The sequence below is a fragment of the Neomonachus schauinslandi genome, chromosome 4 (assembly GCF_002201575.2).
Source record: "Neomonachus schauinslandi chromosome 4, ASM220157v2, whole genome shotgun sequence".
Taxonomy (NCBI): Eukaryota; Metazoa; Chordata; class Mammalia; order Carnivora; family Phocidae; genus Neomonachus; species Neomonachus schauinslandi.
The window spans coordinates 95,489,427-95,502,249 of NC_058406.1; the positions used below are offsets into that span (position 1 = coordinate 95,489,427).

The 12,823-nt window shown below is 47.4% G+C and overlaps 1 protein-coding gene across 3 annotated transcripts in view; it reads right to left on the bottom strand.

Annotated features, from left to right (window-relative positions):
• The window catches only part of TSPAN2 (tetraspanin 2), a 52,967-nt gene that overhangs the window by 17,979 nt on the left and 22,165 nt on the right, over positions 1–12,823 (bottom strand). For 2 of the 3 annotated variants that reach the window (XM_021690218.1, XM_021690220.1), the window contains exons 3-6: positions 7,309–7,406; positions 5,432–5,506; positions 4,048–4,146; positions 2,757–2,828 (exon numbers count right to left, since the gene is read on the bottom strand). In XM_021690218.1, coding sequence (XP_021545893.1) covers positions 2,757–2,828; positions 4,048–4,146; positions 5,432–5,506; positions 7,309–7,406 — 344 coding nt within the window. The remainder of the gene's footprint in view (positions 1–2,756; positions 2,829–4,047; positions 4,147–5,431; positions 5,507–7,308; positions 7,407–12,823) is intronic. The other variant, XM_021690219.1, reaches the window with a different exon arrangement.

The window sequence follows — 12,823 nt, forward strand, 5'->3', positions numbered from 1 at the left end:
CACCAAAAAACCAAATAACCCAATTAAAAAATGGGCAGAGGACTTGAATAGACATTTCTCCAAAGACATCCAGATGACCAACAGACACATGAAGAGATGTTCGACATCACTCATCATCAGGGAAATGCAAATCAAAACCACAGTGAAATATCACCTTACACCTGTCAGAATGGCTAAAATCAAAACACAAGAAACAAGTGTTGATGAGGATGTGGAGAAAAAGGAATCCTCGTGCACTGCTGGTGGGAAGGCAAGCTGGTGCAACCACTGTGGAGAACAGTCTGGAAGTTCCTCAAAATATGAAAAATAGAAATACCATATGAGCCATCAATTTCACTATTGGGCATTTACCCAAAGAAAAACACTAATTTGAAAAGATATATGGCACCCCTATGTTCATTGCAGCATTATTTATAATAGTGAAGATATGGAAGCAACCCAAATGTCCATCAATAGACAAATGGATAAAGAAATAGTATATATACACAATGGAATATTACTCAGCCATATAAAATAATGAAATCTGACCATTTTTTAGATCATTTTCTCAATTTTAATAGTCTTACATAAAAAAGAAATTATTTTTGTTACTTCCTTATCAGCAAGGAAACAAAAGTCTCTCACCTCTACAGCCTTTGAGTGCCTATATATTTATTTTTTTAAATTTTATTTTATTATGTTATGTTACAACATGGATGGGCCTAGAGGGTATAATGCTAAGTGAAATAGAGAAACACAGTCAGAGAAAGACAAATACCATATGCTTTCACTCATATGTGCAAATTAAGAAACAAAACAGATGAGCAAAGAAAGAAAAAAAAAAAAAAGACAAAAAACAGACCCTTAAATACAGAGAACAAACTGGTGGTTGCCAGAGGGGAAGTGGGTGGGCGATTGGGTGAAATAGATAAAGGGGATTAAGGAGTGTACTTGTGATGAGCACAGAATAATGTACAGAAGTATTGAATCGTTACATACCTGAAACGAATTTAACACTGTATGTTAAGATACCTGAACAACAACCAAAACGAATCACATCAGAAGGGCCTCCTGCAAGCCTTCAAATCGCATGCCCTGTTGAGTGTGTGGTGCCCCCTCTCATGCAGCCTAACTCATGCACCACTGTGTGGTGGTGCTGGCTCCCTGGCTGGTCTGTCCAGCAGATGGTGAGAACTCTGAGGGCCCTGGCTGTGCCTTATTCATGCCATCCAACTCACAGGGAGTCAATAAGTTTTCAATGCATGACTCATGACACAAGCTGGAGCTAAGGTCTCATCAGTCCCTTCACAGCTGCATGCTTAGAGCGTCCATGGCACTCTCCCCACATTCTCATATCTCCCCCCCTTATTTCCCACATTGTATCTGTGCTTTCCCCAATCCCTTCACTGAAACTGCATAGCAAACACCATTAACGATCTCCTAAGACCAAACCCAACACATTATTTCCGGCCTTCATTTCTCTGTCTTCTTCCCAGCATTGGACTCTATGGACAAACTCTCCTCCTTCACTTCCCAGACGCCACTGTCTTTGGACTCTCCCCAGTCCGATTCCTCCTTCACAGTCTTCTGGTTTCTTGTCCTCTGCTTACCCCTTAAATGACAGGGTTTCCAGCCCACCTCTTCCTTACTCTACACAACCTCCCTGGAGGCTCCCTTCTACTGCTATGGCTTCAGCTACCACCACTATGCTGGGATCCCTACACCTATCTTTAGCTCAGATTACGTGTAAGTCCCACAGGCACGTAAAGGGCAAACTTGACCAAAACTGCCCCAGGATCTGCTCCTTTCCCTATATTCACCTCTCACGGGGAGCAGAGCCTCTACCCACCCATTCTGCCCAAGCAGAAGTCTGAAGTCTTACCTTCCTCCCTCCCACTCCCCACTCACATGCAAGAGGCCTGTGGATTCCACCCTGAACATTTTGGAATCTGCTGCTTCCTCTCACTTCCTACTGCTTGTCACTTGCATTAGCTCCTCATCCTCTCCTACCAGGGTGACCACAAGTGTCACTGAAGCGGCCTCCCTCCCTCACTCTCCAACCTTCTATTCTATCTGTCGCATCCGGCAGCCTGAGTACTGTTTCTACGATACAACACTATGTTAATCCTCTGCTAAAAGCAACACCTGTCCCAACCTTCCAGGTGTAAAATCATGCCTTTGTCTACCTCCCCAAACACGTCCCTCACCACCCCCTCTGGAGTCCCTATTTTCCTGGAGTTCCATTCTGCCACGCCTCCGTTCCTGCTGCTTTCTGGGCCTGGGATGACCTTCCCTTATCAAAATGCAGCTCAAGGATTCCAGCCTCTGTGAAGCTTTCCTAATACCACTGTGTCCACTGTACTCTGTACAGACCAGGCAGAGCACCTTCTCCCCTGACTTAGTCTGCGAGGCCACGGACACAAGGCCCATGTTCTTCAGCTGAGAGTTTTCAGAACCTGGCACGGTGCCTGCCACACAGCACTTAATAAGTGAAGCATTTATCAGTGACTTCCACGGAGAGGAGTGGGGCAACATTCTCAGGGTGCACACCCCTGGCCCTGGCAAGTTTAATTAATGCCACAGCATTTGCCCCATTATGGGCAAGTCAGCATACCATCGTTTCCCAGGGTACCAGGACACTGGGACTTGGCGTGCTTCACTTAGTTTACATAGAATAGAGCTGAGGCACAGAAGTCCCCGGGAGAGGGCCTCCTAGAGTCATGGGCTAGAACCATTTGCATGACAGGTGGGATAGGGACCCTGGTAGAGAAGCTTACCTTGGGCCCTAGAAGCTCCTTTGGGCATGTGGGTTGGACCTGTTCAGAGCTTTCTTTTCCACAGCACTGAAACTAGAGTCAGAGAAGAGTTTTTAGGGCACAGGAGGGAGAAGTGGGAGCTACACGTCTGGGCGTCACTGCTGAGGCCCCGGGGGGCCCAGTCACTGCAACCCAAACTGCCCTTTCTAGAAAGACAGTGAAGACTCACATAATCGTGCTAGCAAAACAAGAAAAGGACTTCTGTAAAGTTTTCTGAGTTTTCCGATGGGAAGTGACTCAAGGCAACCCAAACAAAGCGAGAAGGCAATTGACGGTGTCTGTGTAAATTGCTGTTTTTTAGACAGGAATTCGGTCTTCAGGTTCTTTTTTTTTTTTCAGCCTGGGGGTAATTTAACCTGCTGAGTAGCTAAAGTTTTATGAGCTTCGGGAAGGGCTCATTAACTGGGGACAGTCTGGGATGGAGAGGAGAAGTGACCACAGTAAATAAACCCTGGAGGCTGACAGGTCAGGGCCTGAAGGCTGGCCAGCGAACACGTAGCCTGCCTATGGCTGGCCCTTCCAGGACAAAGGAGAGTGTGTGCTGCTTGATGTCCTGGGGGCAGTTGAGGCTGAGAAGGAGAAATGGTTTGCACCTTCCAGGACATTCCCGTGATGAACAAGAATGGCGCTACCTGATAGCACTTGGCACAGGAGTTCATAGCTACTTCTCCATATCGCAGGGCTTAAGACTCTGGCCTGGCCCATCTCCTCTGTGCGCCCTCCTTGGTTAACTGTGTGCAGCCCTCAGCACTGCACTGAAAGCACAGTCCCATGGAACGTTCCAGGATAAAGGGAGCATGGCTGTGTCCATGCCCTTTCATTTTACAAATGGGGAGCTGAATGATTATCAGGGAGACAAGGAACTTGCTCAAGGTCATGAAGCTGCTCAGTGGCAGGGCTGCAGCTAGAACTGAGCTTGTCTGACTTGAAGGTCGTGGTTGTTTCTGTTACACCACTAGGCCACCTTTTGAGAGACCTTGGTATTTATTTGGGCTGCTTTCTGAGTGTTCTTATTTGTGCTCTTTTGTCTCTCTGGGGCACATTTCTTGACTTCCTCTCGTGAACCCTCTGTGTTAGGCCTCTTCCTCTTCTAGGTTCTACACAGACTGTCAACTGTGGCTCCCGTGAGGGCTGAAATACAGGCTAAGGCTTCATTTCACCAAATTTACCCTGATCCAGGTGATGGGAGAGAAGCTGGCTAATGAATGCTCTTTAGAAGATACGATTTTAAAGAAGAAGTAAAGTTACTTACTGTTGAGTGGAAGGTAATGAGAGTCCCGTTCCCCCTTTCCCTGTCTCTCAGGTAATCATTATAAGCCTCTTCATACATGGTCTGAACATGTCGTATAGCCTGAAAAAATACCAGGAAACCAAGGGGACAGTGAGTGGGAAGTTTCAAACATTCTCATTTCATCAAGGAAAACCCCTCTTCCTTACCCTTGGAAAATACACCCTTTCCCTATGTTTATCTGTATTTTAAGACAATTCTCCAAATATGGGACAAATTACAGACTCTGGAGTTTCTCGGATACTTTTGGAGATGGAAGGATAGACTAACCAAGAATAACTTTCATAGACTAGAAAGATTTCTTAGAGCGGAGGTTCTCAAACCTGAATGGACATCAGCATCCATCAGCCCCCAGACTCCTGGGCCTACCCAGGAGATTTTGATGTATAGCCAGAGTGGTAACTTACGCCTTCTTGGTACCCTACTGGTTAAAAGTACTCATGTCTATTCATGACATGGTTTGAAAAATATTCATGACCAAGGAAAACTGGTTCAGCATACAAATATAATATGAAACTTAGGGAATGCTTTTTCTGGTATAAAGGCAGGTGATCTGACATCCATAGCATCTCAAAAGGTCCTAAGATCCAATTCCTCCAACCGAAAGATAGAACCAGTTACTTTAGAAATATTCCAAAGGAGGTGATATTTATTTATTCTACATATTTACCATTTTTAAAAGAAATCTAAAGTTCATAAACACAATACTGATAGCACATGAATTTACGTGAAATACAGTAAACTTAAGATTCCATTCTTCCTCCTTTTCATGCCCTGCTTTCCCACAGAGTGTCTTAACACAGTGTGTCCCTTCTGAAAAGGCCATTTCCTCTGTGGGTTCTCTTGATAACCTATTTTGGACACCTGTAGTTTGAACACCAATTTAAATAAACTGGTTTCACCAACACACAGCAGGTCGGGCTTTGGTCTTTGAGGATGACGTGACCTCTTTTCAGGCCAAGCCCTATGGACAAATGATAGTCTAACAAGGGATGAAAATGCATGTTCCTCTCCATCCCTCTTTCTCATGTGTGCAATCTACCCACTTCCCCATTACAAATGGGATCATCTTAAACTAGAGATCCTTTAAAAGAAATCATAGACTCTTTTATAGAGTTAATGAAAGCTATGAACTATCTCCTCAGAAAAATGTGTGCAAGTAAATGTATGCACACTTATACATACAATATGCACAGGTCTGCATAATACTTCTAGGTTAAAAAGTTATGTGTAAACGATTATCTTGGGGGTTAGTTTTCCAATATCATTGTGGGTGTAATATTCTCATAACCTTTGCTGCAAAGAAAGCCTTTAACCATCGTAAAAAGAAATTGTAATTTCTACTTACTACATCCTTGCCTATAAAAGCAAATACTCCAGTGGTTACTTCAGCAGCAAATATCACCAGTAGGCAGGTGAAGAACTGTAGAGAAGAGAATATACTCACTTCATTAACTCAATACGTTTTCAATATATTTGGCCTCTTTAATGCTAGTTTCATTTGGAAAAAAAACAACATTAGGCGAGCTTATTAGTTTGAATTGATCTGGTAGGAAGCATCTACCTCCATTCCCCTGTAGTTTGTTCATTCATTCACTTGCTCATTAATTCATTCAGCAATTATCATTAAGCATCTACTCTGCACCAGGCACTGTCCTTGGCCCTGGGTATACAGCGGTGAATAAGATATGATCCCCACATCTCTGCTATCACGGACCTCCTATTAGAAAAATGGGAAGAATATGTACCATTTGCATCGACATGGAGAGGATTATGCTAAGTGAAATAAGTCAAGCAGAGAAAGACAATTATCATATGGTTTCACTCATATGTGGAACATAAGGAATAGCGCGGAGGACCCCAGGGGAAGGGAGGGAAAACTGAACGGGAAGAAATCAGAGAGGGAGACAAACCATGAGAGACTCTAGACTCCGGGAAACAAACTGAGTGTTTCAGAGGGGGGTGGGGGGCATGGGGTAGCCAGGTGATGGGTATTCAGGAGGGCACGTGTTGTGATGGGTATTCAGGAGGGCACGTGTTGTGATGAGCACTGGGTGTTACACGCAACTAATGAATCGTTGAACACTACATCAAAAACTAATGATGTACTATATGTTGGCTAACTGAACATAATAGTAAAAAAAAAAAAAAAAGAAAATGGGAAGTATGATAAATGAGTAAAGCAATAAAAAAGTGAGTTAGATAATTTCAGGTAGTGATAAAGAAATCCCACCACTTAAAACAGTGCCTGGCACCTAGGTGCTCAATGAATTCTTGATGAACCAAAGAGATTCCATAAAGATATAAAACAAGGCCAGGACATAGGGAGCAACTGGTGGGGCCTGGGCTTGGGGAAGAAGGGGCCCAGACTGTGTGGGCTGTGAGGCTTCTCTGGGGAGTGGGAGTGGCAGTGAGGGCTGTCCTCCTGGACAGATTTCTCTTCTGGTCTCTTGGGTCTGCTCTGTGTTCAGTGATAAATGACAGGGATGCTCAGCAACAGGGGAAAGACAGGAAGAATGGAGGACTGAGGAGATGAATTAGATATTTTGCTCAGCAAGAGATCAGAAGCATCAGCCACAGTTAAAAGTCAAAGATTGCAACAAGTAAGGAGAGACTGCCCCCCTAAAATTGCTGTTTCTAGACCCCTTGTGGAGACAGACAAAATCATTCTCTCTTCCAGCCCCTCTTCCTTCTCCTTGTCTCCCTCAGGTCACTCTGGTATTGGATGTATAGTAGTAACTAAAATTCATTCTTTTTTTCTTTTCTTTTCTTTTCCTTTCCTCTTTCTTTCTTTCTTTCCCTCTCTCTCTTTCTTTCAGGACAGAGGCTGCTTAATAAAATAAACTACAAGAGGGATGTTTGGTGAAGTTACTGATCTCAAACAGCAATTCTTTTCTTATAGTTAACAGCACTTCCCTGACTATAGGAACCTTAGCTGCCTCCCTCACTGTGAAATAATTTTGAAAGAGCAATCATAATTATCCCTTACAATTATTAGGCACTTTTCCTCCCCAAACATCTTCACGCTAATGACCTCATATTTTTCATACTTTCCATATGAGGCAGGGACAAAGATAATATTATTCTTAAGCAAGAGATGGAGAAACGGAGACTCAGGGAGGAGGGAGTGAGTGCCAAGGTCTCAGCGGGCCCCAGGAGCTGGCGCTGGAGGCCAGATCTGGGGGCCCGCTTCAGACCAGTTCCCTCCCCCGACGCCCCACTTACAGATCCGAGCACACACTGCGACTCCCGCATGGCTCCGCAGCACCCGAAGAAGCCCACAGCCATCATCAGGGCCCCTGCTCCAACCAGCACATACAGCCCTGCGGGGAAGAGTCAGAGGAGTCGCTGACCCTCAGCCGGCGGGCTCCCCGGCCGCTCCAGGGGGCCGCCTCGGCCGGGTGTCACGTCCGCTGCGGATAATGTAATGGGTAACACCTGTTGCATGCACCTGACGGGCCCTGCGCAGGGATCCTGAGAGGCAGGGGCTACGGTTATCCCCAGGGAACAGAGAAAGCTGGTACTTACGGAGGTGAAGGGACCTCCTCACCATCACTTGAGCCACAAGGATTGGAAACCTCAGCTGTCCGAGTCCCACAGCGCATGCTCTTAATCACCTCCACACGCCACCCCCATGCCAGGCACTTTACCTTCCAGATCTCCACCGCCCCTGTCAAGTGGCTGTTACTATCATTTGCGTAAAAGTGATGCCGTTGAGCCCAGGGGCGGTCAGGATCAGTGCCAGAGCCAGGACACAAACCCACACCTCCTTAGGAGCCCCTTGGGCTCTCATGGCACTCAGGAATTAATGGCTGTCGCCATCATAGGAGAGACCGGGAGGACAAAGGGCTGATGGTCTGCCCAGATGGGGAAGCAGGGACACCATGGGACAGAAGAGAGAGGCTCTAGTTGGGGGGTGGGGGGGTGGGGGGGGGAGAGGACACAGCAATAAGGCCGAAAAGTTTTGTGAGAATCACACACTTTAGAGGGCATCACCAGGTACGCTGGGCACACGGGAGGTTGCAATGTTCCAAGAAAACAGCCAAGGAGAGGAGGCGACAAGGTAACACACACCAAATACTCGTACGAATACAATATTAGCTACATTTACGAAGGGCTTGTTTTCTGGGCACAGCAACTGGCGCAGATTTATTAATTTGATCTTCGTAAGGCAAGGTACCGTTATTATATCCATTTTCTAGAGAAACTAGGCCCCCAAAGGTTAAGCGATTTGCCCAAGGTCATAGAGCTGGGATAAAAATACCCATCCGCCTCTAAAGCCATCCCGTCACCATTAGCCTACCCTGCCCCGCCTCCCCGCGATAATGGCAGCCTCAACGTGGGCGCTCATTTTCCTTACTACTCAAGTTACTACGACTTCCTAGGAACCGGTGTTCTCACGGAGAAAGCAAAGGACAGAAATGTTCTTGTTCTGAGAGAAATAAAGCCAAGCCCTTTCTTACTTCCTTTTCTGATCCGGAGATAAGTTAGAACACAATGTGAGGCTGGTCCTTGACTTGCTTAGAATAATGTAATTGTCCCTATTTTATTTTTTGCATTGTATTCATATGAGTCACCTGGAAACCCCTCCCATTCTCTGAAAGGGTGGGGAGCCGGGCGATCCACCTCTGGGGGGGAAGCCTGAGCCCACCCGCCCGCGGGGTGCCTTGGGGGGGCCCTCTGGGGTGCTGCCGGTGGTTTGTGGGCAGATCTGTCGGGTCCCTGACACAGACGGGGTGGTAGGCCAGGCTGCTGCACTTCCGGTACCACCCAGGCTGTTCTCAGGGCCTCCGGGGGCCGGGAAGCCCTGCAGCGTCTGCAGTCCTGCTCTGCCGGCTCGGCCCCCTCCTCCCCTTTCCTCTCCACCAAAAGCAGGATTTCGTGGGGAATGGATGTGGTCACGCGAGAAATGACACCCTATTAAAAACAGGGCTATTGCAGGCTCCGCTGCCTCAACACCTTATTGTCTTAAACATTTTCTTTTTAAGATTTTTTATTTATTTATTTGAGAGAGAGAGAGTGAGAGAGAGCACAAGAGGGAAGAGGGTCAGAGGGAGAAGCAGACTCCCCACTGATCAGGGAGCCCGATGTGGGACTCGATCCCGGGACTCCAGGATCACAACCTGAGCCGAAGGCAGTTGCTTAACCAACTGAGCCACCCAGGCGCCCAACATTTTCTTTTTCAAAGCTCCTTCATTTTCATCATTTCACTGGCTTCTGGAACAAGCCTGTTAGGCGAGGCAAGGGTTCCATTTCTGTTTTGCTTCCGGGGGTCGGGCCTGGAGGCCCGATTCCAGTCCTGTCCCAACAGGCTGCAGGCAGGGGGACACCCTCACCTTACTCAGTCCCCTCACAAAATGTCTCACTCGCGGGCGGCCTTATTACCTTGATTTCCCTCTACAGATTCTGCTCAGAGTTACAGCCTAGGGCCCGGGCCCACCTGGATCTTTCTCGAGCCTGGGCTCCTGCCACAGGGGAATTCACCGCGACCTGCCCTGGCCCTGCTCTTCTCCATTTGGTGCTTTTGCGGGTTCTCATATTTGTCTTTCTGTTTACTTAAGTCCACCAACTAACCCTATTCACCCGACCTAATATGCCCAGCACAAGACAGAATTCTTTATCAGCCTGGCGGTCTGCCATTGCCCATCTTTGCTGAGAGATACATGCTAGGAATACATCTCAACAGACCCCCAGCGAGCCGCCACAGGGTGGCGCTCTCTCAGGGTCGGGCAGATGAGCGCATGGCTGCACACCCTGAGAACGGTTCCTGGGAGTCTGGAACACAGGAAAGAGGGCTGCTCCTGGGGAGGCTGGGGTGCGGTGGACATAGGCGTGGGGCCTGCGGAGGACACAGTTGTTCCCCGAGCTGCACACAAGCTCACTCAACCCTCGGGCAACAATCCTTGTCCTTCTAGAATAATGACCCCACCCCCACCCCAAGAAAATCTGCTTATTTGTATAGTAGGCCATTCTTAGGCTACCGGAATCCTAGAACTCAGAGCAAACACACCCTGGAACTGACCCAGCAGCTCCAATTCCTGAGGCCTTTCCCCAGCAACCAAAAAGCCTTGTCTGTATCAACTCATTTTAAAAGGACTCCCCACTTTGGATTCAGAATGTCTTGGGAGCAATTCATTCTGAAACAAGTTAAGGCACATCCTCTACCAGAAATGGTTCAGGAATTTTGTCCTGTTTCATATACAAGTAATATACATACACATAATAATATACATTATATATATATATATATATTTAATTTCCATAATTTGTTGCAGATTGTATCTCTCTAGCTCCCAACAGTGTTAGCTGCTATAGTTTTCCATCTCCTTTCTCTGGTCTTTAAGCTGACGGCTTATTGAATTTACCAGAAGCAGTGTGTTGAGATGAAAAGGACATGGTTTTTGGAGTCAGATCTTGTGATCTACTTCTGTCACTCATTAGTTGTGTGCCCTTGGTTAAGTTTCTTCATCTCCACATTTCTGTTTCTTCTGAAAAAATACCTACTTTATATGGTTGTAAGAATTTAAAAAGATAATGTATGTAAGTCACCAAGAACATAGTCCACACTGAATGCTCAAGTTCTCTACCTTTCTTTGTGATATGTAAATAAATGTAATCAATTGGTTTGGGGAAAAAAAATGGCTCCCACCTTTATGGGACTGAAGAGTGGCATGGTCATCAATTTCCGTGGCTTTCTGGCCGCGGACAGTTTTACAGACCCGGCTAATGACCATTTGTCATCTAAGAATGTTTTTTCTCTGCCTCTGGGCAACTCTCCCTCCCTCCCAGCTTGCCCTGGGTGCACATAATTTATATGTATCTAGAATACGGGACGGGACTTAGCTTATGGGGAAGGTAAAGACTTGAGCTCTATGTAAATAACAGCTATCGTTATTGAGTACAGTTGTATGGAGCTTAACATGTATGAGTCACGGAGTCATTCAGCCCTAGAGTGACAACTGCCACTTCCTGGCACCTCAGCCTCTCTGTGCAGCACCCACACTGTGCCCCTGACAGGCATCAGCTCGGGAACCTGCCTCCCGAGAAGCCTCAATGTGATCAACCAGTCTCTCATTCTGACTACACGGACGGCATCTAAAGCACTCACTCCTTTATCTGGCTTTCCTTCTCGCATCCTCCCGTGTAATCGTGCCTGCTGTAGGCTGGTTCCTTCCTTTACTGAGGAGCACAATCACCTACCTACATCAGAATAATACAACCTACACAACAGGTGCTGCACTTAAGCGTGCTCTTCTGTTACCTCACGCTATGAGGTCTGTGGCATATTAGTATTCATATTTCACAGCCAGGAGTCTGAGACACGGAGAATTTAAGGCGTTTGCCAGAGACTGCCCAGCTCGTGAGGGGCAAAATTGGACCCGAGCTAGCGAGTCTGCTCCAAGGTACACAGCCTAACTCCTCTGGCACAATTCCAGTGGGAACTCAGAAGAATGGGGGCTCTCAGCTAAAAGGCTGTTCACTTAGCAATTTATAAATGTCATGAGGGTGCTCTTCTTTCTTCTTCCTTCAGAAAAGGGCTTGCGGAGTCTCTAATGGATGATGTCTGGGTTTGTCTCTGAAAATACAGGGCTGGGAGCTAGAGATCCGCCTGTCAACTGACCTTTAAGTACATCTTCTCCCTCAGTTTCATTATCTGTGATATGGAAATAATAATCTAACTTGTAAAAGTGCTTTGGAGAAACTCTCAACCATGTAAGCTATAGCACCTCTCTTCTGCAACCACCACGACTCTCAGGTACAACTGAAAACCAAGAAGTAAAAAAATACGATCGGAGTGAGTCAGAGTTTTGAAAAAGGCAAGCCAGCTCCTCAGCATTCAGCACTGGAACCCTTCCTTACACATAACGTCCAGGCGCAATTGAAACCAGGCTCCCGGACTCTGAATTCAACAGGGAGAGACAGCTACGGGTCAGCCTGTGACCCTGGAGAGCCAAGGGGTTGCTGTCTGTGAGGGCAGCCCCTTCGGGGAGAAAACCTGCCAACGTCCTCGGCTCACAGACATGGCTTCATGTGCTCCAGCACCCGCGCCCTGTCCAGGCTTCTGAGGCCTGAGGGGCCGGCTCCCCACTGAGCGCTCCTGGAAAGAGCCCCCTGCAGTGTCTGTCCCTCCAGGAGGCAGCCCCTGGAGAGGGACTGTAACAGGAAGTCCAAGGGGCAGGTTGGTGGAGTTTGGAAGACAGAAGGTAGGGGAGCTTCCCCCCAGGAGTTTGCTGAGAGAGTCTACAGCAGAGAGAGTGCAGGAAACCCCAAGTTATCCCAGCGGTTCCTCTCTGGCAGGCTCTCCGTTCTCCATGTTAGCACTCCAGGGACACAGATATCCTGCACCAGCCTCCAGACCTTGGCCGGGACTCAGAGGACCTTGAGAAGGGGCGGCAGGTGGAAGTCTGGTTGCCCTCCGCCCCTGCTCCCCTCAGGGCTCAGGGCTGGATCTCTCCACCCTGTCCCCAGCTGTGACATCAGGGTGGATCTTTACCGCAAGAAGGGAACCTCTCTCTGTCACAAGGAAGAAGCAAGGATCCCAGACAGGAAAGCATCCCCCCATCAAGGACAGAGAGAAAGTTCTCCTACAAAGCCTGGCAGTCATCTGCCCAGAAGCAGGGAGCTAGGCCACGTGTTCACTCTAGGCCGTGAGGCTCTATTTCTTTAAGAGCCACTTGAATGTGCCAAGCCTGTTCCCCGACACTCTTTAACAAAGGGGTGATAAGAGTTTCGTGGGCTG